Source organism: Mustelus asterias, chromosome 6, assembly GCF_964213995.1.
Source record: "Mustelus asterias chromosome 6, sMusAst1.hap1.1, whole genome shotgun sequence".
NCBI classification, from domain to species: domain Eukaryota; kingdom Metazoa; phylum Chordata; class Chondrichthyes; order Carcharhiniformes; family Triakidae; genus Mustelus; species Mustelus asterias.
This window is the reverse complement of record NC_135806.1, coordinates 110376306-110401564: the sequence shown is the minus strand read 5'-3', so window position 1 is coordinate 110401564 and position 25259 is coordinate 110376306. Positions and strand designations below refer to the sequence as shown.

Here is a 25259-nt window from a genome sequence, read left to right as displayed (position 1 = left end):
ACTGAATAGTCTCATTAGCGATAGACAACATGGTTTTGTACGAGGGAGGTCATGCCTCACAAATTTGGTTGAGTTTTTTGAGGAGGTGACAAAAATGATTGACGAGGGAAGGGCCGTAGATGATGTCTACATGGATTTTAGTAAAGCATTTGACAAGGTCCCTCATGGCAGGCTGGTGCAAAAGGTTAAATCTCACGGGATCAAAGGTGAACTAGCTAGATGGGTACAGAACTGGCTTGGCCATAGGAGACAGAGGGTAGCAGTGGAGGGGTCTTTTTCTGATTGGAGATCTGTGACTAGTGGTGTTCTGCAGGGCTCTGTACTGGGACCTCTGCTGTTTGTGATATATATAAATGATTTGGAAGAAGATGTAGCTGGTCTGATTAGTAAGTTTGCGGACGACACAAAGATTGCTGGAGTTGTGGATAGTGATGAACATTGTCAGAGAATACAGCAGGATATAGATAGGCTGGAAAATTGGGTGGAGAAATGGCAGATGGAATTTAATCCAGATAAATACGAAGTGATGCATTTTGGTAGATCTAATGCAGGGGGGAGCTATACAATAAATAGCAGAACCATCAGGAGTATAGACACACAGAGGGACCTGGGTGTGCAAGTCCACAGATCCTTAAAGGTGGCAGCACAAGTGGAGAGGGTGGTGAAGAAGACATATGGCATGCTTGCCTTTATTGGACGGGGCATAGAGTATAAAAGTTGGCATATGATGTTGCAGTTATATAGAATGTTGGTTAGGCCACATTTGGTATACTGCGTCCAGTTCTGGTCACCACACTACCAGAAGGACGTGGAGGCTTTGGAAAGAGTACAGAAAAAGTTTACCAGGATGTTGCCTGGTATGGAGGGTCTTAGCTATGAGGTGAGATTGAGTAAACTAGGGTTGTTCTCCCTGGAAAGACGGAGGTTGAGGGGCGACCTAATAGAAGTTTATAAAATTATGAAGGGCGCCGATAGGGTGAACAGTGGGAAGCTTTTTCCCAGGTCAGAAATGACAAACACAAGGGTTCGCAAGTTCAAGGTAAGGGGGGGGCAAGGTTCAATACAGATATGCGGGGGACGTATTTTACACAGAGGGTGGTGGGGGCCTGGAATGCGCTGCCGGGCAAGGTGGTTGAGGCGGACACGCTGGGATCATTTAAGACTTATCTAGATAGTCACATGAACAGAATGGGAATAGAGGGATACAAACGGATAGTCTAGTTAGGAACACATGATCGGTGCAGGCTTGGAGGGCCAAAGGGCCTGTTCCTGTGCTGTATCGTTCTTTGTTTCTATAACATTATTATCTTTTTCAGACTGAATTACATGCTCGCCGAGAGTTGCCGGGTGCCTCTTCAGTCCTTTCTGAAGGTGAGGTGATGTGCCAGTCCATTTTGTAAATTGCCTATCCGCAGTTGAGCATCGCATGTAGTTTCTAACCATGTCGTCTATCTCTATCCATTACCTTTCTTTGACTTTCTTCTAAAGTTAGATTCTGCTATATAATATGTTACGATCCCCGTAGAGATCAATAGACTTGTATATGAATTTCTTTTTAAAATTTTTACTGTAACAAAATTCAATCAAAGCTTAAAGATTATGTAATAGATAACTAATATTCAGATAACTGAACCAAACTTCAGAAACAGTTCTTCCCCATTAACTAATTAATTCAACCAAAAACACTTAATGACCCATTGATATGTGTTCCACACTTTCAGCAGATGTGTAATCTTGTAGATAAGTCCCACACATTTCCCTGTTTTTCAATAAGGCTCCCTTTCCCCAGTCACACTAAGGTAAGTCTTCCAGTGTCTTTTGAAAGTCCCTTCATTCAACCTTCTGAGTATCCTTGAATTGACATCTAGCCACAAGGCCCTTAACTGCAACCCTCTGGTCCTTAAATCTCCAACTGTCCTAACTCTTTGAACAGAAAAGCAGTTCTCCTTGGAGATTAACCCAACAGTATTTTCCTCTGCTTCACAAAGAATCGCTGTTTTGGCTTTTTCTTTCTCAATAGAAAACTGACTTTTACAAATATCCTTCCCTGACTGCAGTAACTTCTGTGCTTCTTTGCCCAGAAGCATCTTTTTCTCTCTCTCTCTCTGGGTCTCTCTGAGAGTCTATGTTCACAAAGACTAGCTGTTCCTTTGTTTTGTATGGCAAGGTATCAAAACTGGCACTTGATTTTCTATGGTTTTCAGTCTGAATCTCTTTCTCCATGACGAGTAAATCGTACGGGTCTGTGCCATACAAATATACCAATTAGAAGCAGGAGGAGGCCACTCGGCCCCTCAAGCCTACTCCGCCATTCAATAAAATCATGGCTGATCTGATTGTAATCTCAACCCCACATTCCTGCCCTGATAACCTTTCACCCCCTGTCCCGGGCAGAGTTCCCTGCCCAATTCCAGGACTTTCTGCTTTTACTTTAAATTAAAGGAGATTGATTAAACTATATGAAGTCTTGCTTTGTTAATAGCTGGTATCCAGGTCCCATCTGCTGTTGCTGGGCCAGGGATTTGCTGGAGTCAGTCGTTTACCCTTCAGTTGAAGAAAAAAGATTGTTATTTTGGAAAAGGTATTTTTGATTCCTGCTCTTCCTGATGCCACAACCTACACATCCTAGTTTAGAAAAACACTCGAGCTCAGAGGATGAAACCTTGTTCTGTGTCTCCCTACCCCTGTGCAATCTTGGGGTTGTGTTTCTAATCCATAAACCACAATTATAGAATCCCTACAGAAGAGGCCATTCAACCCATTGAGTCTGCACTGACAGAGTATCTAACGCAGGCTCTATCCCCGTAATGCCATACCTTTCTCATGGCTAATCCATCTAACCTGAGGGCCAATCATAGAATCCCTACAGTGCTGAAGGAGGCCATTCAGCCCATCAAGTCTGCAATCCCACCCTATCCGCTTAACCCCAGGTACTTCCCCTGCTCGTCCCCCTGATACCAAGGGGCAATTTGACATGACCAAGCAACCTAACCTGCACATCTATGGACTGTGGGAGGAAACTGGAGCACCCGGAGGGAACCCACACAGACACTGGGAGAACTTGCAAACTCCACACAGACAGTGACCCAGTGGAATTAAACCCAGGTCCCTGGAGCTGTGAGGCAGCAGAGCTAACCACCGTGCCACTGTGCCGCCCACAATGTGCTTTGAAGATTTTAGTTTCCAGAAAATCCATAAATTGACAGTATTAAATCAAAATTACTGCTTGTTATTGATAGAGTTATTTCCCTAGTATTGCTCAGGGTCAGAATATTTAGGAATTTAGTAGCTGGTGTCTTGTGGCATTGTATGTGGGAGTTGAGACTTGAGTGTTGTAGATGGGGTCAAAGTGGAAATAGAGGGCAGGGCTATCACTGGAGCCAGGTGGGGAAGGAGGAGGAAGCAGATGAGAGGAAGGTGAGGTTGGATTTTATTTTGAGTCCCTGGACCGGATGGTGCTCAGTTGGGGTTGGGGGAAGATTGAAAAATGTTTTTGTTTCTGGGTCAAACTGAATGTTCATAGTGAGGGGAGGGAGAATCGTTTTTTTATGCTGTCTGTTGCCTTCCTGTTTGAGTGGAGGAAAGAGAATGTGCTTTGCATGAACTTCATCCAGACATAAATTAAAGTTACTTGGAGTTGTTCCTGTTTGGCTAAATGAATTGCTAACAGATTATCTGGACACTGTTACGTTGCTGTTTGTGGGAGCTTGCTGCGCACAAATTGGCTGCCGTTCGTATCTGTATGGCAACAAAATCTACACTTAATTCAAAGTTTATTTATCACAAGTAGGCTTACATTCACACTGCAATGAAGGTTCTGTGAAAATCCCCGAGTCACCACACTCTGGTGCCTGTTCGGGTAAACTGAGGGAGAATTTAGTATGGCCAATGCACCTAACCTGCACATTTTTGGACTGTGGGAGGAAACTGGAGCACCCGGAGGAAACCCACGCACACACGGAGAACGTACAGACAGTGACCCAAGCCGGGAATTGAACCTGGGCACTGTGAGACAGCAGTGCTTGCCACCGTGCCGCCCCTGTAAAGCACTTTGAGAGGTCTGGTGGTCATAGAACATAGAAAAAATACAGCACAAACAGGCCCTTCGGCCCACTAGTTGCACCGGTCATGTCCCTACCTACCTAGGCTTATATATAGGCTTACCTATAACCCTCAATCCTATTAAGTTCCATGCACTCATCCAGAAGTCTCTTAAAAGACCCTATCGAGTTTGCCTCCACCACCACTGACGGCAGCCGATTCTACTCACCCACCACCCTCTGAGTGAAAAACTTACCCCTGACATCTCCTCTGTACCTACTCCCCAACACCTTAAACCTGTGTCCTCTCGTAGCAGCCATTTCAGCCCTGGGAAAAAGCCTCCGAGAATCCACCCGATTTATGCCTCTCAACATCTTATACACCTCTATCAGGTCACCTCTCATCCTTCGTCTCTCCAAGGAGAAAAGAGCGAGCTCCCTCAACCTATCCTCATAAGGCATGCCACGCAATCCAGGCAACATCCTTGTAAATCTTCTCTGCACCCTTTCAATAATTTCCACATGCCTCCTGTAATGAGGTGACCAGAACTGAGCACAGTACTCCAAGTGGGGTCTGACAAGGGTCTTATAAAGCTGCATCATTATCTCCCGACTCCTAAACTCAATCCCTCGATTGATGAAGGCCAGCACACCATACGCCTTCTTAACCACCACCTCTACCTGCGAGGCCGATTTAGGAATCCTATGGACCCGGACCCCAAGGTCCTTCTGATCCTCTACACTGCTAAGAGTCTTACCCTTGATATTATAATCCTTCATCCCATTTGATCTGCCAAAATGGACCACTATGTGTGCATTTTGAAATGAAACTTTTGTGAATTTAGTGATTTTAGTATGTATTAGATATTTAAGCTTGAACTGTTTGTTTTTGTCTCATGTTTTGCTCACCCATTCCAAGCTCATTTAGTCATCAGTGTGGAGTCCTCTCTTGTCTTCCCCTGCCTTTCCTCCCCGCTCTTGCCTCCCATGAGCTCCTTCAGTTGCTTTTATAGACTATTTTTGTAATCTTCCTGGCTGCCATGCTAGGTGACGTTGTTAATGGCTCCCTTTCCTCTCACAGTAACTCTCTCCTTTTGAAAACTACCATTGTCACCACCCGTAGAGTGAGGTTAACATCAGAAGCATCCATGATGCTGAGGTAATAATGATGTCAGATCACATGACTAAGAAGTAAAGACAGATCTAGATGGAGGAGTAGCTCCAATCTCGTGTGGAGATCCAAATGTGTCATTACTTGCTGTAAATAAAGAGTAATCGTTTTAAGGAATTATAAATATTGGCAACATGCGGTGGGAGAATGGGCAACCCCCACCTAGACCCAACAACACAACGAAACACACCCACCTTCTAAACACTAATCCTAGATCAAGCCATTCTTCTTTTCTCTCTCTCTACCCCTTTCATCTCTTATGTCTCCAAATATATCTTTACCCCACCCTCACCCCCGATCTCTCCTCATTTGTCTCAAAACATAAGATTCTTCTGGTCTTGCTCAGAATAACCATAATCGTGGAATGGGGAAAATATTCAACCTACATTAAGTTGCCCCTGAGGTTGCAGTCTAGTTAGCCTTGAGAGAGATTAGCTGACCTGAAAAAAGAGCTTTCCTATTTTCCAGTGCTAATCTGTCACGTCTCAATGCGCACACAAAAGCTAATCTTTATTTATTATTGAAATCAAATAAGATGGTCCTTGAATTGATTTCCTTGTTTAATGTGCACCATTAATCTTTGTCATTTATGGGCTGTTGCTTATATTTTATCTTGGTGTTTTTGAAATGCTTAACTCATGACCTCCCATGTTCCAATAAAATGTATGTCTCCAGAGCTAACAAGACCACCTGTTGCTAAACGGGGAAGAAGCAGTCAATCCAAGCGTTCCAAGTCAGGAAAATATCGTCTCGAGTCCGAACAAAAGCGTTTAAATGATAAAGAGGGGGAATTAGTACCAGCGGTGCCTCAGGATCTGTTAAACAGGTAATTGCACCCATTGTACTCAGCACAACTAATTTAAACAGCTACAACATTGGCACTTACCCCGGCAATTTGGAAAGTTGCCCAGCTATGTCCTATACACAAAAAGCAGGACAAATCCAACCCGGCCAATTACCACCCCATCGATCTACTCTCGATCATCAGCAAATTGATGGAAAGTCTCATTAACAGTGCTATTAAGCAATGCTTACTCGGCAATAACTTACTCACTGCGCTCAGTTTGGGTTCTGCCAAGGACACCCAGCTCCTGACCTCATTACAGCCTTCGTCCAAACATGGACACAAGAGCTGAACCCATGACATGAGAGTGAATGCCTTTGACATCAAGGCAGCATTTGATCAAGTGTAGCATCAAGGAACAGCCTAGCGTCAAGGAACAGCCTAGTACAAAGGAACATGGCTATGGTTGTTGGATGTCAGTCATCTTAGTACTGGGACATTGCTAAAGGTGTTCCTCAGGGTAGTGTCCTAGGCCCCAACCACCTTTAGCTAATTTATCAAAGACCTTCCTTCCATCATAAGGTCAGAAGTGGGGATGTTCATTGATGACTGCACAATGTTCAGCACCATTTGTGACTCCTCAGATACTGAAGCACTTAACATCCAAATGCAGCAAGACCTGGGCAATATTCTGGCAAGGGCTGATGAGTGGCAAGTAACATTTTCACCACACAAGTGCTAGGCAATAACCACGCTGGAGCGAGGTGACTTCTTGCAAGCTGTGCCCAGCATACCTTTTAATTCTATCTTTTACTCTCGTTCTATGCTTCTAAAACTTCATTCTAACTCTTTTAAACTCTCTAACAATGCTTTAATGATCTTCCTCTACACCCTAGCTATGACTATAACACTACATTCTGCACTCTCTCGTTTCCGTCTCTATGAACGGTATGTTTTGTCTGCATAGCACGCAAGAAACAATACTTTTCACTGTATGTTAATGTGACAATAATAAATCAAATCAAATTTTCAACAAGAGAGAATCTAACAATCTTCCCTTGACATTCAATGACAATTTCATTGCTGTAATCCCAACCATCAACATCCTGGATGGTGGGATTATCACTGAACTGAACCAGCCATATAAATACTATGGTTACAAGAGCGGGTTGGGAGCTGGGAATTCTGTGGTGAGTAATGTGTCTACTGACTCCCCAAAGCCTGTCCACAATCTACAAGGCACAAGTCAGCAGTCTGATGGAATACTCTTCATTTGCCTGGATAAATGCAGCTCCAACAACACTCAAAGCTTGATACCATTCAGGACAAAGCATCCTGTTTGATTGGCAACCCATCCACCACCTTCGACATTCACTCCCTCCACCAACAACACACAGTGGCAGCAGTATGCATCGTTTGCAAGATGCCCTGCAGCAACTTACCAAGACTCATTCAACAGCACCTGCCAAACCCTTGACCTCTAACACCCAGTAGGACCACCTGCAGGTTCCCCACCAAGTCACACACCATCATGATTTGGAACCATGTCAGCCTTCCTTCACTGTCGCTGGATCAAAATCTTAAAACTCCCTTCCGAACAGCACCATGGATGTACCTACCCCACATGGGCTGCAGCAGTTCACAAAGGCAGCTTGCCACTATATTCTTGAGGACAGAGAGGGATGGGCAATAAATGCTGGCCTAGCCAGTAACACCCACATCTCATGAACAATTTTTTAAAAAAGAACCATATGTGAAAATGTGTCTGATGTTTTCTCAGTTTCTCTCATGTACCACTAAACAAAACTGATTTGCTTGGTACAATTCCAACATGTTTCTCATGGATTTAAAATTGTATTTTAATTTTAGGGCAGCACGGTGGCACAGTGGTTAGCACTGCTGCCCCACAGCGCCAGGAACCTGGGTTCGATTCCCTACCTGGGTCTCTGTCTGTGTGGAGTTTGCACGTTCTCCCCATGTCTGCGTGGGTTTCCTCCGGGTGCTCCGGTTTCCTTCCACAGTCCAAAGATGTGCGGGTTAGGTGCATTGGCTATGCTAAATTGCCCCTTTGTGTCAAGGGGATTAACAGAGTAAATACATGGGGTTACAGGGATAGGACCTGGGTGGGACTGTTGCCAGTGCAGGCTCGATGGGTTGGATGGCCTCCTTCTGCACTGTAGGGATTCTATGATTCTAATTTCCGACCTGCATGAGTTTGAGCAGAGGAAACCTTTTTTAAAAAAAACTCAGGCATCAGATGTTTGTTCACTAAATGTTAAGTACTGAATTTGTGCTGACAGAAATGATTTTGTTCAAGATTGTAAATTGTTTTTGGGGGAAAAAGAAAACATTAACCAGTTAGAAGAGAAAATCAGGTGGAAGCTAAAGAGTTTGAACCCCACTTATTTCACCCTTTGAGCTTTCTCTGTGGATGTGTGAAATATGTTAAGATAACCTCTAGCCCATTATGTCTAATTGATCATTCTTTACCTATTACAATGGACAATGAAGCTATTGTGCTTGTGGAATACAATGGGTTCATCTGCTGAATTCCACAAGCACTCTCTTTTCTAACAGATGCTGCTGGGGTAATTGGGAACTGTTCCTCTGATCATGTTGGTTACTTTAAAATTGAAAACTGAAAATGCTGGAAACACTTGGTAAAGCAGGCAGTTTCTACAAAGAAAACAAAATATTAACATTGATAATCAGTTGATAGCACTCTTGCCTCTGGGTCTCAAAGCTCAAGTCCCATTCCAGGACTTGAGCACAAAAATCAGGGCTGACACTCTAGTCTGGTACTGAGGGAACATTGAACATTGGAGGTGCTGTCGTTGAGATGAGACGTTAAACTGAGGCCGTGTGCTGCTCTGGTGCATGTGAAAGATCACATGGCACTATCCTGAAGAAGAGCAGGGGAGGTTTCCCTGGGGTCCTCACCAATATTTATCCCTCCATCAACATAACAAGAGCATGTTATCTGGCCATTATCACATTGTGCAGAATTGGCTGTTGTATTTTCCATGTTGCAATAGTGATTACACTTCGAACAAAGTGCATCATTAGCTGTGAGGTGCTTTGAGATGTCCAATGACAAGTGCTATATCAAGCAAATCTTTCTTTTTAAATGTAGCATTCTTTCTTTCCCTTTCATTTCCTGGCTCCTCAACTTAATACTTAATACTCAACTCCTCCTCATACTTGGGTATGAGATTGGGACATGTATTGTCCGAAATTTCAAGTTGTCAACATTGCTTTGGTCCCCTCTTGCGGCTTAATGAAAATGTTAGTTCATTTGATATCAACACTTGTGTAATGTACGTATGAAGATGTTAGAGCAACTTGTTTCACTAACTGTCTCATGTAAGAGAAATGTATGTTTTCCAGTTCTGAAGTTGGGGCAGATGGAAATGCAGATGCTCCACAAACAATTGGAAATCAGGAAATGTGTGCAATTCCCGAGGATCCCGCTGGAGTAACTGATGTTGTGTTGGGCCGTGCTGACCTTTTGGAACAGGATGTTGAGGTAATCTGCAAGTTATACAGAGGATTGAGAATGTGTAGAGTAGACTGCTCAGCAGCAGGTCAGGGTGCAGCTGGAGAATTATTTTGGCAAAAATCATTGAGAAATATAGCTTCCTCCCACAGTCCAAAGGTGTGTGGGTTAGGCGGAGTGGTCATGCTAAATTTCCCCTTAGTGTCGGGAGGGACTAGCTAGGGTAAATGCATGGGGGATAGGGCCTGGGTGGGATTGTGGTCGGTGTGGATTCGATGGGCCGAATGACCTCCTTCTGCATTGTAGGATTCTATGATCTAATATAAGGTAAAAAAACATGGTATGGCACTCATAGGTTGTGGGGATCAGCTTTCGGACTATGGGAGGAAATCGGAGCACCCGAAGAAACCCACACAGACACAGGGAGAACGTGCAGACTCCGCACAGTGAGTGACTCAAGCTGGGAATCGAACCCAGGTCCCTGATGCTGTGAGGCAGCAGTGCTAACCACTGTGGCACCATGCCACCCACAATTGTCTTTGAGAAGGTGGTGGTGAGCTGCCTTCTTGAGCCACTGCAATCCATGTGATACATCCACAGTGCTGTGAGGAAGGGAGTTCCAGGATTTTGACCCAGCATCGGTAGAGGAGCGGTGGTATATCCAAGTCGGGGTAGTGGAGGGGAACCTCCAGATGTTAGTGCTCCCATATGTCTGTTGCCCTTGTCCTTCTCGATGGTAATTGTCATGGGTTTGGAAGGTGCTGGCTGAGGAGCATTGGTGTCTTCCTGCAGTGTGTCTTGGAGATGTCTTGGAGGGCGGCATGGTAGCACAGTGGTTAGCATTGCTGCTTCACAGCTCCAGGGACCTGGGTTCGATTCCCGGCTTGGGTCACTGTCTGTGTGGAGTTTGCACATTCTCCTCGTGTCTGCGTGGGTTTCCTCCGGTTGCTCCGGTTTCCTCCCACAGTCCAAAGATGTGCGGGTTAGGTTGATTGGCCATGCTAAATTGCCCCTTAGTGTCCTGAGATGCATAGGTTGGAGGGATTAGTGGGTAAATATATAGGGATATGGGGGTAGGGCCTGGGTGGGATTGTGGTCAGTGCAGACTCGATGGGCTGAATGGCCTCTTTCTGTGCTGTAGGGTTTCTATGACTCTATAATTCTATTTCTACTGTGCATCAGTGGTGGAGGGAGTGAATGTTTGTGGCAGGGGTAGCAATCAGGCGGGCCTGAATGGTGTGAATTCTATTAGAATGAGAAAATACTAAGGCTCAATTTTTCAGTTGTAATAGTTGTTCACCTGTCTAAATGCAGGCATTTGAAGGGCAATTGTGGACAAGCAATAAATCTGGCCTTAGCAGTGGCGCGCCCATCCCAAGGCTTGAATTGGCTTAGGAAGCAGAGTTGTTGGAAGTGGGAATTGTATTGAAGTAAAATTGAAAGGGAAGATTGAAAGGGAAGTTGTTTCACAGTTCTTTGGAGATTCCCAGAAAAAGCATTTCAACCCATTACCAAACTTCTGCCAAATGGCAGCAAATTATGAAGTGATGGACAAGAATAAAGGGAAAGGGAAGTTGGTAAGCAATAGAACATTGCAACATTCCAGTTTTCAGTGCCACCTGGTCTGTCCTCCCAGTTCTTGCTCCATTTCCATATTTTGATGAAATTCCTATCTATTTTGGAGAGGACCTTCCAATGCCTACTCCAGCACCAACTACAAATGTTGAGAGAAGGCAGAACTGACGAGAAGCCAGTCATGATTGATCTCTGCTGAATTTCAGACTCTGTTATACTCCATCTTCATCTGTTTCTAGGACATGGAAGTTGTATGCTGGAAGTTCCTATTGTTCTGCCCTTTGAGTGAAGTTCAAACTCTTGTCCATTATAGAAATGCTTTCAAATATCCTTCTGCCTGTGTTGGTAATTTGATATTATTCAGGTTGCAGTGAGTGAGAAAGTAAACCAAACTAGATGATCTCAAATAGGTGTACAAACTTGCACTCCTCATTCTGCAAAGTCAATATTTCTGTGGCAAATTTCAAAGAAAGGGTGGACTAATTTGTTATCTGTTTTTAAACTTAGGGTAAGGAATCTTCATCCGAGACAATTCCAGAAGCAGTAAACTGTGAAATGACAGAGCACAGTGTTCAGGACTCGACTAAAGCTGCGGAGGTGATTCCCCAGGACTCAACCAAGGCTGAGGAGGGGATTCCCAAGAACTCAACCATGGCTGAGGAGGGGATTCCCGAGGACTCTGCTAAGGCTGTGGAAGGGATTCCTGAGGACTCAACCAAGGCTGCAGAGGAGATCTCCGAGGACTCAACCGAGGCTGAGGAGGTTATTCCCGAACACTCAACCAAGACTGCAGAGGAGATTCCCGAGGACTCGATCAACGCTGAGGAGATTATTCCCGAACCCTCAGCCAAGGCTGAGGAGGGGATTGCCGAGGACTCAGCCAAGGCTGAGGAGGAAATTCCTCATGAGTCATTAAAGACTGAAGATGAGGTTACTTTAGATTCAACAAAGCCTGGGACAGAAATTGCTCAAGATACAATGAGGGATAAAGAAGCAATAGTTCAGGATTCAACAGGAGTGGATGAGGAAGTGAATGAATCTGTGAATGGAACACCTGTTGATCAGTTGGAGAATGAGCCTGAAGAACCCAGGTCTTTAGGAGAATTGAAAGATCGTGGTGAAGGCAACATGGTGGAAAAGGTATTGTTTGAAATCCCTGCATTTTTCTTTCCTATCCCCATTTGGATTCATTAATCAACTGCAACCTCAAAGATGAATGAGTAGAGCAGAAGATCTTGACTCTACTGCAACTGTTAATTAGATGGATTGCAAAGAAACGTGTTTACTGGATCACGTATGTGATAACTTTTCTTTCCCTCCGGTATGATGGTCGAATTCAGTTCCCTTTGAAAGTACTCATGCTGCACAGTCTGGAGGTCTTGTGGCGCAGTGGGTAAGGTACCTGCCCCTGAGCCAGAAGCTCCGGGTTCCAGTCCCACCTCAGGACTTGATGGCCAAGGAATGTGCATTCATGATGCGGTAAAACAAGTTGGGTGTGTCAACCTGCAAATCCTTCCAATACGCCAGTAGCTGGCAGTAAGAACAAGAGAGACTCCTGGTCAGCCATGCGTGATCTGGAGTGGTGCCCCTCAAGCTATAGACTAGCAATCTGTTCCAGGAAATACTAGCTAGATGAAAGTTTGCCTTAATGCAACACTAGGTGTGTGATGAGAATTGGAATGGAATGCTGCATAGTGGCAAATCTCACCTATGTATCTTACCTCCTCAAGTAATGATCCCAAGTTAATTTTCACTATAACTCCTCAAAAGGGCTTTTTACTCGATAACCTGTACTCATGTTCTACTAGAACAAATTACTTATCTGAATCTTTTGATTTGTTTAATACCTTCAAACATCATGCAAGGGAAACAGTATAGCCATTTCTTCATCCACAGTGTAGAATAACTATCATGACTCCCTTCAATCCCAATGAAGAGCCTGTTTTGATTTATAGACCTCTGTCAGATGGCTACTGTAATAGTAAGTCTGTAAAATATATCTGATGTTTTACTTGTCTTTGTCTTTAGGGTGAGATCCCTGTGTAGGAACATAGGACTTGGGAGCTGGAGTGGGCCATTCTGCCCTTTGAGCTTGCTCTGCCATTCAGTTAGATCAATGGCGGATCTGGTTATGGTCTCAACTCCACTTTTGTTTTTCCAGGCATCATGTCCAATGAGTGGTAGATAAGTTCCCCTTAGATGTTTATCAGTGGGTTTCTTGCTCACCCTTTGAAGCTCGAGTGTTTTATTTTGTTTAAGTCGTGTCATGGACTGATTCCCTCTAACATCATCTTCCTTTTGAGCTGTGAGCAAATACTTGGCATCTAAATGATTGAGCTACAAAGAGCTGATGTAGACTTGATGGGCTGAATGGCAGGTTTTCTGTGCAAATAACTCTATGACTATGACTGCATGTTATTGGATAATTAGCATGTGAAGAACTGCGGATTTGAACCTGTGTCTTTGAATGCCTCCTGTGGTCCTATAATACTTTTATTTAAAATATTTTAACTTTCTATCATGCATCACAATCTTCAAACTGGTGCTGTAGGTACTGCAGCTCACATGCTTGAGTGGCATGTTTTCTGTATCATTAGTATTGGTGAGCCTTAGCTCCATAATTGAAGTGGATGATAATCCAGGACCTGATGATTTGGTTTGGTCCCAGTCTACTTGAGTATGAAACACATAGGAACTGGAGTGGGTCATTTAGCTCCTTGAACCTGTTCAGTCATTCCTGTCTGATCATGCTTTGGCTCAATTTACCCTTTTTTACTTCATAACCTTTGATGCCTTTACCTTTTTTAAAAAAACAAATAGATTTCAGTCTCAAATATTAACTGATTTGACATCTTTTGTGGTCCTTAAAACTCTTATCGTCTCTCAACTTTCTAAATTCAAGGGTGCACCAATCAAATACAACCCAAGCTTATAGTTCAGTGTTTTAAGACCTGGTATACCGAGTGAATTTGCACTACCAACCCTTTCCCCCCCTCTCCCTTTTGGCCTTTTCCCGAACCATGGTGTCCAAAACTGAATGCAGTGTGGGAGTTAACAACTGCTTTGTACAATTGAAACATCGCATCCTTATCCAATCACCTTGAAGCAAAAGCCAATATTTCATTATCATTCTGATTACGATTTATACTTGTGTCCTTGATTTTAGTGATCTGTACATAGTCACCCAACTAACCTGCTCCTCCACGGTTACTGCTCCTCTGATATACTAATAGCAGAAGTCCCATTCCTTTTGACAGAATATAGCAAACTGAAGTCATTTTGAAAAGTTGGAGAATAGGCTATGTTATAGATTAATTTTTGATTCTAGTCAAATACACTTAGAATCCATTTGCGTCTAAAGTGCCTCTCTCTTAATTGACATTTAGGCAATGCCAAGACAACTTGCTAAGACAATTTTTATTTTTCTGTTCAGGATGCAGAGCTTGAAGAGGAAAATGCTGAAGAGGTTCTTGCACAGAATGACGGCAAAGAGTCTGAACCAGTGCAGGGTCTCGTAGTTAACAGCAGCCCTTCCAACCACCATGCAGCTGCTCCAAATAAGGCTGCATTAGCTGAAAGCAAGGAATCGCCTGATGTACAGGCTAATGCAAAACCGTCTAATAATGGCCATGTTTCAGTTAATGAGGAAGTACCTCAACACGATGCTTTGGAGGGTGAGGGCATTTCTGGTGATCTTTCGAAGACTGCATCAGAGCAACGTGAAGGTGAGCCGGGGGAGTCCAACGCCCCAATGGACCTCAGTTTAGGTCCCTTACTTGTGATTGAACTGGAGGATGTTTCATTGAAGCAGGTTTCTACTGTACAGCAGTCAGGAGATGAAAACAAAGAGTCTGATGATCTGAAAGATCAGTCGTCGCCGGCTGCGCCACAAGACCTCCAGTCGCCGCCCGCTGAGAAGGTGGCTGACAGCAGCTCGGAAGAGATGGAAACGGAAGTACCAGTTGTGGACAGGAGAAATCTGAGAAGGAAAGTCAAGGGAAACAAAGGACCTCCCAAGAAACGAAGCAAGGTAGCAGCTTAAGTCCAAGTTACACTGTACGTGTGTAACTCATTATAGCCCACTGTGTTACAGGAGATCCAAAATGACTGTAATGGTGTTTACTGAAAATTGAACCTAGTCAGTATTTGGGGAACTAATTTATTGCTGTAGCCTCAGTGCTGTATTGTACGATAGCCTGATTTTGCAAGCCCTATTTTCCTGTATTCCATTAACAGACTGTAGCATTTATCATTTCACAACACTACTAAATATAAATCCAATTCTAAATTGTTGATGTGTGTTACATCTACAGGTTTTAAAAAGGAGAAAAGTCCATACCTGTGAGAAATTATTTTACAAACATCAGATCTTATTAGTTTTGGAATGTAACTATAGAACACACTGATCCTACAAATGTTTCGTTTGGTAATGTATTACAGGAGAGTGACCTCATAAGAGCAATTTAATAGCAACTGGGTTGTAGTTTTTTTTGTTCTTTCAGTTTTGGGATTGTTTTAAAGCTCCCTTGGTAGAAATATTTTGATACTGTACCTGAAATGTAGGCTGTTAATCTGCAAATTTTCAGTTTTAATTCAGTGCTGAAGTTTAGTGATCCAAAGAACAACCATTGAGTTGCTAGCCCGCTTGGTTCATCAGAAGTAATAAAATTAGACCTGTACAATACGGTTCTTTGGTATGTCTCCTGTGATTTCAAACAGGGTAGTCCGGGTGCCGAGATATTCCAACCCTTCCAGTTGTTGTAGTTAGCGCTTGTTCTTAGATATTTAATGTCTAATGTTAAAATAAACTTATAATTTAATGTCATTGTTCAAGTATAGAATCAAAGCATGGAGGAGGCAGTCAGTTGTGAGGGACTTCAGACTATTAAGTAGCTGGCAGAACCTGCTCAATGACGAGATTTGTTACTAAGAGGTTTATTTGATCGAACAAATTCGCAATGTTAGGCACAGTTTTATTGATGGAAATCAGTGTTGCAGAATGCTTAAAATTTCCACATTCTGAAATGCGATGCTAAGAATGTCTTTTTAGTCAAACACTATGGATTTTTTCTTTGTCATGGAAGCACAACCACTGAATGAGAGAATTCGTACTTTTTACATTGTTATATAGTGTTCTAAGAGAAAATGCTTTTGTGGAGTCTTGAGTGCGATGAAACACTATAATAATCTAAACTAAAAATGCAGATTGGTACACACTTATTGTAACTGGAGCTACTCACCTTTCCCTACAGTGCTATTTCACATTGTTGTAAGGGTTGATAATGGGTTCAACTGCATTTTGTTGTGGTTGCGTTTTCCAATCTGTTATGGTTTTACAGCTGTCGAGTTTTCAATACTGTCCTAATATCTGCTTTTTACTTGTTTCCTCAGAAAATGCAAAACTATTCAATTCTGTCTCTACTTTTTATAATTTCACAGTTCTAGGCTTCTTGTCATTTTAACAGTGAGTCTAGGGAGGGAATGTTGAAATCTTTTAATACATTCTGCTATTTGACTAGATAACCTTTATGTATTTAGTAATTTACATTGGCACTAGAATGTTAGAAGTTTTTTGTGTATGATGCATAGTTTTTATAGTGAATGTCTGTCGTAATAAAAGAATTATGTTTTTTCTTGCTGGACGTTGTCAAATTGTGCTGATTTGCTGACATAGAGCAAGATTGCATTTGAGTCAACTCGCCTGACTTGCATGTTTATGTCCAAATTGTCGAATCTGTCTGTCCGAATTTAATTATTTCTCTTTGTTGTATTGCCTCACAACAAATACTCTTTACATTTATCACATTGCATATGAGGGACAATTTCTTGATAAGTTCATTTGATCAAAAATAATTTTGATGAGGAGAATTGTGCCTATGTTAGAGAATATTCCTTGATCCATATATGCTGAGTCAGAAAATAGGCCGAGAGCATCGTCAACTGCAATTTTAAAATTCTAATCCTCCTTTAAATCTCTTCAGGGCTTCACCCTGTCCAGCTTCCTCCCGCTCTGCAATTCTCTTTTTTTTTAAACCTCTCCTTCTTCAGAACTTTGAGGCTCAGAGTCCAAGGAATATGATGAATTTCCAACCCACCCCACCCCACTATTGGAAGGTGTATGCTCTGGAATTCAGTTTCCCCACCCCCATCCTCCAGCTTCCTACTATCTCCCCGATAGATCAGAGGCCATTTTTCTCCTGTGTGAAGCTCCGCTTTTAGCCTATGGCTGAAATGTTGTGAAGTTGCAGTTGGTGTAAGTGGTGCTCACAGGTTGGTACCATTTCTTATCAGCAAGGATACAACTTAAAACTCTACATCAGGGATGAGTTTATCCGAGGGAATAATCCAAACTGAGTTTAGAAGGATGAGAGGGGATCTGATCGAGGTATATAGAATTCTAAAAGGGATTGATAAGAGTAAATGTAGACCAAATGTTTCCTCCTATGGGGCAATCTAGAACAAGAGGTCACAGGTTGAGAGGTGGTAGATTTAAAACTGAGATGAGGAGGAACTACTTCTCGCAGAGGGTGGTGAATTAGTGGAACTTACTGCCCCATAGTGCGGTGGAGTCTAAGTCATTGAATGGTTGCAAGGAGATAGACATATTTCTAATTTAAAAAACGGGTAAAAGAGAGGTGGTTTTGAGACCAGGGAGAGATCATCCATGATCTGATTAAATGGAGGAGCAGGCTTGAAGGGCTGAATTTGCCTCCTTTTGCTCCTAATTCCTATGTTTCTATGTAAACTGACACAAAGGGGAGTACTGAACAGGTGCTGCATTGTCTGAAGTACTGTCCTTCAAAGAATGTTAAGTATTCATGACAACTGTTTGAAGAGGAGGAATATCTTACCAACATTTTTCTCTCGATCAATACCACCAAGAGAATAGATTACCTAATAATTTAGCACACGGGATGCACAACTTGGAATGGTTGCTTTGTTTGCATATCACTGTTCTTCATTGTGTGGAGCATCTTGACATGCTAAGATGCTAAAACACTGCACGTAATTCCATTGAGTATAGCCAAGGCTGAACATTTAGGAGGTTGATTGCTCAGGACTGTTTCCACTTTGACATTATAACTTCAGGGCAAATCCACTTTATTCTTCAAAAATGCTGAGATTGCCCTCCTATACTCCCTCCCTTTATCCCTCCCTTTATTCAGTCATCACCTTGACCTTTCCATTTCTCATAGCCTCACTACTCCCAGTGTATTATTCACAGATAAGGTGCTATCTCTGACCCTTTTATCATTCTCCACCCACATCCTCCTCCCCCTTCTCAATCTTACTTTCTTCTGCCTGCCCTGAGAAAAAAACTCTGTCAACATTCATTTAGAACTGCACTGTCAAAACCCAACTGTCTAATCTTTGGCTCTCCATTCACAACATTTCTGTAGCTACTGCTCACCTCCAGATTCTATAACAACGTTCAAGAGGCAGCTGGATAGATACATGAATAGGCAGGGAATAGAAGGATATGGACCACGTAGAGGCAAGAAAATATTAGATTAGACAGGCATCTGTGTCGGCACAGACTTGATGGGCCGAAGGGCCAATTCCTGTGTTGTACTGTTTGTGGACAAGATGAGCTCAGAGAGGGGAGCTGAGAGAGAAACTTGAGAATAATACAAAGTCGGGCTGGGGTACCTTGACCTGGTGGACTGGGAGAAGGAAGTGGCAGAGGCAGCTGATCAAAGGGTCTCCATCTTAGTGACAAATAAGTCCACAAAACAATCTTTTGGTGCCATAGTCCTCACTAAAACCATTGGTGTCTTTCACTCTGGCCACTCCCCTAATTCCAAAGAATACAGCCTGGAATGAATATGGAGGCCAACTGGTTTAACAATTCACCACCAGATCTGACTTGCTCACCTAACGCACCCTTCAATTTCCCAACATCACTTCATTGTTCATCTGAACATTCATTAAAAATTACACATAAATAATAAGAATAAAAAGAAAATGACCCTTTCACAGAGGTCTAACTTTAATTAGAATGTATTAAAAATGATTCCAATGCATTGAAATAATCAGTCATTCAGTCCCACCTTGTGTATATCGTCATCCATTCATCAAATTCAAGTTCTATAGAGAAGGGCACAAATGAGTTCAGGAACCAATGTGTTCTGCATCTGAGGGTTTGTAGTCTTTTCTCTGAATATATCCAACAGTAAATCTGAGACTGTGATTCTCACTGTTCATGACACTTTACTTTTGTCATAATTCCTCGAGCAGATTTTATCAAGAATGACCTGCTTTGAAATACCCTACCTGCTCTCTTCAGCCAACGCTTCTTGTGTTTGCAGGAATCATCCTAAATTGCAAAGATAATTTCGGGCTTCTTTACTCTTGCAAACCCACCTTCTTAAAGTCCTTTTCCTTGACCTTTCCTCCAACAAGTGAGGAGCTTGTGGACTTATTTTGTCACTAAGATTGAGACCCTTTGATCAGCTGCCTCTGCCACTTCCTTTCCCGAGTCCACCAGGTCAAGTTACCCCAGCCCAGCCTGAACTTGTATTGTTCTCAAGTTTCTCTCCAACTCCCCTGTCTGCGCTCATCTTGTCCACAAAGAACAGTACAACACAGGAATTGGCCCTTAGGCCCATTAAGTCTGTGCCGACACAGATGTCTGTCTAATCTAATATTTTCTTGTCTCTACATGGTTCATATCCCTCTATTCTCTGCCTATTCATGTAACTATCCAGATGCCTCTTGAACGTTGTTATAGAATCTGCTTCCACCACCACCTCCAGCAGCACGTTCCAGGCATTCACCACCCTCTGTGTGAAAAACTTGCCCCTTGCATCTCTTTTAAACTTTCCCCCCTCCTGTAAGGGGAGATTGGTGATCTAGAACCAGGGGACAGTCTCAAAATAAGGGTGGGCCATTTAGAACTGAGATTAAGAGGAATTTCTTCATTCAGAGGGTGGTGAATCTTTGGAATTCTCTACCGCTCGAGGGCTGTGGAGGCGCAGTCATTGAGCAGGTTCAAGACAAATCGATACATTTTTAGACACCGAGGTATATGAGGATAGTGCAGGAAAACAACCTTGTGCTAAATAACAGCTATGATCTAGTTGAATCAGCAGGCTTGAGGGACGGGTAATGCTTGAATCCCACCACAGCAAATGGTGAAATTTGAATTCAACAAAAATCTGGAATTAAAACTCTAATGATGACGATGAAACCATTGTTGTAAAAACCTATCTGTTTCATTAATGTCCTTTAGGAAGGAAATCTTGCCCCATCTGGCCTACATGTGACTCCTGACCCACAACAATGTGGTTAGATTTCAAAATGCCCTTTGCAATGGCCTAACAAGCCATTTGGGTCAGTTAGGGATGGGAAATAAATGCTGGCGAAACCAGTGACATCCACACCTCATAAATTAAAAAAAATTGAAGCCAATATTTTCAATCCCTATGATAAACTCCATTCCCTTGTCATTGACTCTATCCTTTTCCTCTGCAACTGTCTGAGGTTGTACCAGACTGTTCACAACCGATTGGACCCTAAGATGAGCTTCTAATCGTGTATCCACACCATCACTAAGACAGTCTATTTTCTACTGTGTTATGGTGCCTGACTCCAAACATGCTCTTGCTCATCTGCTACTAAAACTCTCATCCATGGCTTTGTTACCTCTAGGCTTGACGATTCCATTGCGCTCCTGGCTTATTTCCCATGTTCTACCCTCACTAAACTTGAGGTTAACTAAAACTGTAGCATATAACCTTCAGGGCACTCCCCATCTCTAATCTCGCCAGTCCTATCCTCTGCTATTTATACTTATCCAATTCTTCAGCATCTGATTTTAATTGCTCTAATAGTGAGAGAACCAGAAAATAACAGCCGGAGTAGGCCATTCAGCCCTTCGAGCCTGCTCCGCCACTCAGTATGATCATGGCTGATCCTAATGACATACTCCTGCTCTCTCCTCATACTCCAAGGCACCTTTTAGTTTCTAGAAATCTATTCACTTGCATCTTTCTGTGGTAGAGATTTCCACAGGCTCAACCCCCTCTGAATGAAGAAATTTCTCCCCATCTCAGTCCTAAATGGACTAACCTGTATCTTGAGATTGTTCTAGGCTTTCCAGCCAGGGGAAACATCACCCCTGCATCCAGTCTAGAATTGCATACATTTCAATGAGATCCCCTTTCATTCTTCTAAACTCCAGTGAATACGCCAAGTCAATCCATTATCTCCTCATATATGATAATCCTGCCATGCCAGGAATTGGTCTGGTGAACCTTCACTGCATTCCCTCCATAACAAGTATATCCTTTCTTAGAGCTGTACCTTTAAGCTGCCAAAGCTCTAAGTTTTGAAATTCCTTCATTGAAGCTCTCTGGCTTTCTCTCATTCCTCCTTTATACTTGGTGACCAAGCGTTCAGTCATCTATCCGCAAGATATCCTTAGTGTCTGGGTGTCAGATTTTGCTTTGTAATGCTCCTATGAAGTGCCTAGTAATTGTTGGATGTATACACAAGGTTCCATCAAATTTTCAGCAGAGAAGGGGGAAGAGGTTCTGCAGAAGTTTCTCACATAAAACTCCAGCCTCCTAATAAGCTTCAACACTGGTCAATCACTAATATTCAATATAATTGGCCTAGAGACATAGGAGCATGAGAACCAAGCCTCAGCTTCTCATAGGTGCAGGAAATTCTAATTATTGCAATTTTACCTGCTCTATTCATCCAGATTTTCCAACTTCTTAAAAGGGGACTTGGTGTAAAACGGATTGTGATTTTTTTTCATGCCTCCCTGTAATTGCAGATTCAGAAAATCTGTCATGAGTAGCCATGCAACAACCTGCAAACCATTTCCAGGATGATCTATTCATAGGTTTAATTATGGCTTATTTTGTCTCCTTGTAGGTCCGCCATTATCGGGCATCCACCAGAACACGATGAAAGGAATTCATTTATCAGCTTTGAAAATCTTTAATGCATTTTCTGTTACTGAGGTGAGAAGTTGGTGGCGGTTGGGGGGAAAAAAAGCCATACTAAAATCTCTGCTTCTAATGGACCAAGGGACTAAAACTTGATTAAAGAGTTTGGGGTAGAGTTTCTGCTATGTTTACCCAAAATAATGCAAATGTCTGATGGCTTTCAAGTATAAATTAGATCTAACTTGGATCGACAGTCCACAATCTTTTGTGCTGGTTTATAAAGCATCATGCTGGAAGCTGGTCCCACACTAGCCACTTTAATCAAAATGCCAAGTTTTCTGACAATTGCGCCTGTGTGCGGCCCATAATTGAACTTGTTTGCAGGCCATTGATGAGGCTCTTAATTTTAAGCTTTTTTTGGTGCAAGGACAATTATAATTTTTTTTAAAATTATAACTTAAAACTGACAACACCAGTGAAACAAGTAAAAAAGGTTCTGCTTGGTTTGAGTTCAGTTGTTTAAAAATCAGGGTTCTCGCAGGTGGTGAGATAGGTACATGCTAAAAATGCTTGTTTTATGTCATAATAAATGGGTTTAATAAAACCACTCAATTACTTGCATTTAAAAATATTCAAGTGCTTAAACCACCCAAACATGCTGGAAGGTTTTACACCGATACGCAAATAAAGGATTGAAACTTGGGAGCAAAAAATTCAGAAAACTAGCAATTTTCCCTGATTGTTGATTGGAACCAAAGCAGAAACTCTACCCTTTTCTTTTAACAAAACGGACCTATGTACAACTTACCCTCTTTTTAATTTTCCTTCATTTTATTTTAGTTCAAGAAACCTGCACTGTTAAAGTTCTTTTATATAGTAGGCACCTTGCTCTCAATTGTGCTTCAAATCAATATCTCCTCAAATGTTCCTTAATGCAATCAGGAACAGGGCGAGAGTCCTTGGGTGGAAAGAGTGTGGACCATCCAAACTGTACCACAGGATTGAGTTATTAGGGAAGACTGCTTGTGTAGCTAACTTCTTCCTTTATCCATTCTTCCTGCAGCTAACATGGGCACATTCTCATCTGCAATTGCATTGAGCAACCTAAGCCACATCTGCAAATTCATGTGAAAAAAAAAAAGCCAAAGGTGACATTTTAATCTTCCTCCCTAAACAGGTAGAGGGACCAGCTCATTTTCCCCACTTGAGAATTTTTGTACTCTAGTTCACTGTGCCAAATCTATGCAAGCTAATATCCTACTACTAAAGAACTGTAGTGGAACTCCAACTAGTATATCACGCACTGACAATTTGAAATGCTTTAACTCTGCATGTCAAGCTAGAAGCTAGTCTCTTTTTAAAAAAAGATATCACAGATGCTTTATTCCCTGCAAATTAAATGCAAAAGTACAGAAATACTTCCACCCACTTCCAATTACATACAGTCAAGGAAATCAATTCTTGTATCTGAAAATAATTCTGTACAATAAAGCAATTAATCTTTGATTTTAAATAAAATGTGCATCTATTTATCACAAGTTATTGACTGTTTTGGGGGAAAAAAACATTTCCTGCTTACATTTCAGATTTCCAGCTTCCATAATGTTATTTTTGTGAACCAAGTCTCTGCCTTTCTTCAAATGATGACATAGGATATTTCAGACCATCAAAACAAGCAGATTCAGTTTGAAGACTTACCAGACAGACGATGGGGCGAATCTTAAATGGCAGAGTGTTGTTTCTGAGAGAAAGACGCTGGTTCTCTCTCCAGATCTTACAACAGTCAGGGATGAAGGGGTCATGTTTCATGCAGGGCGGGGGCCTCAACACGCTGGCAAAACCCAGCTGCTCTGAGATCAGGGCACCCTGAACAAGAACAGACCACCTTCCCAGCACACCAGAAGTCACAGGGACACCCCTCTCCCCCAATCATCGGCCCCTTGCCTCTCAGCATCCCCTGCTCCCAGTTCACAACCAAATTTGAATGAATCCCACCCTCCCTCTTCCTGGAGGCTTCCACTGGGGTCCACCCCTTGGCACAAGTTGGCACTACCACGTTGGTATGGACATGCCAACTTGACTGCCTGTAGTGCCAGGGGCATTGCCAGGCCACTGCTTGGCCATGTCCTGCTCCTCCAGGGGCTATACGCCTTTATGCCCCCGGGAGACCATGCAACAGGTTCATATCTAGGTGAACCTGTTGTAAATGGCAGCAGCATGTCGTCATGCCGGCACCTGCTGAATATCCAGAGGGAGCAAGTTCTGGAGTGTGTGCTAATGACATGCTACTGTACTGAGTTTCCTGGGGTCCCGTGGCGTGTTTCACACTACTCCGTCAGTAAGGGGGCTGGAAGATTGGAACTTGGCAACTCATTGGCATGGGGCGGCACGGTAGCACAGTGGTTAGCACTGCTGCTTCACAGCTCCAGGGACCTGGGTTCGATTCCCGGCTTGGGTCACTCTGTGTGGAGTTTGCACATTCTCCTCGTGTCTGCGTGGGTTTCCTCCGGGTGCTCCGGTTTCCTCCCACAGTCCAAAGATGTGCGGGTTAGGTTGATTGGCCATGTTAAAATTGCCCCTTAGTGTCCTGGGATGCATAGATTAGAGGGATTAGTGGGTAAAATATGTAGGGATATGGGGGTAGAGGCTGGGTGGGATTGTGGTCGGTGCAGACTCGATGGGCCGAATGGCCTCTTTCTGTACTGTAGGGTTTCTATGATTTCTACGAATTGTGTTTTCCGAATCGTGCTGGATTTTGAGCATATGCCGCCATTCCTGTGGACAGAGCGCTGGCTCAAAATCACCCCCCACCCCCATATTATTACTACTAGTTTCAGTCCGTATTCAGATGCTGAACTGGGCTTGAGAATCCATAGAATCCCTACAATGCAGGAGACCATTTGGCCCATCACATCTACATCAACTCTCCGACAGAGCATCTTACCCAGACGCACCTATCTCCGCAACCCCACACAATTACTCTGCCAGTCCCCCTAATCTACACATCTTTGGACACCAAGGGTAATTTAGCATAGGAATTCCACCTAACCTGCACATCTTTGGACTGTGGGAGGAAACCAGAGCACCCGGAGGAAACCCATACAGACACGGGGAAAACGTGCAGACTCTACAGTCACCCAAGTCTGGATTTGAAACTGGGTCCTTGGTGCTGTGAGGCAGCAGTGCTAACCACTGCTGAATTTATAACTCCTATTAATAACAGTGGAAGCTCATCACCGGTATTCAGGATGACTATACCACACTGGCAATTTGCTGACTTCTGTTAAATACACAA

General features: G+C 42.9%; 1 protein-coding gene across 1 annotated transcript in view; it reads left to right on the top strand.

Moving 5' to 3' along the window:
* LOC144495068 (uncharacterized) overlaps positions 1-23500 on the top strand; it is a 95190-nt gene extending 71690 nt beyond the window's left edge. Inside the window, exons 9-14 of the mRNA XM_078214914.1 lie at positions 1317-1371; positions 5887-6037; positions 9383-9521; positions 11574-12206; positions 14500-15096; positions 21951-23500. Coding sequence (XP_078071040.1) covers positions 1317-1371; positions 5887-6037; positions 9383-9521; positions 11574-12206; positions 14500-15096; positions 21951-21986 — 1611 coding nt within the window. The 3' untranslated portion in view covers positions 21987-23500. The remainder of the gene's footprint in view (positions 1-1316; positions 1372-5886; positions 6038-9382; positions 9522-11573; positions 12207-14499; positions 15097-21950) is intronic.
* Positions 23501-25259: the final 1759 nt, after the last annotated feature.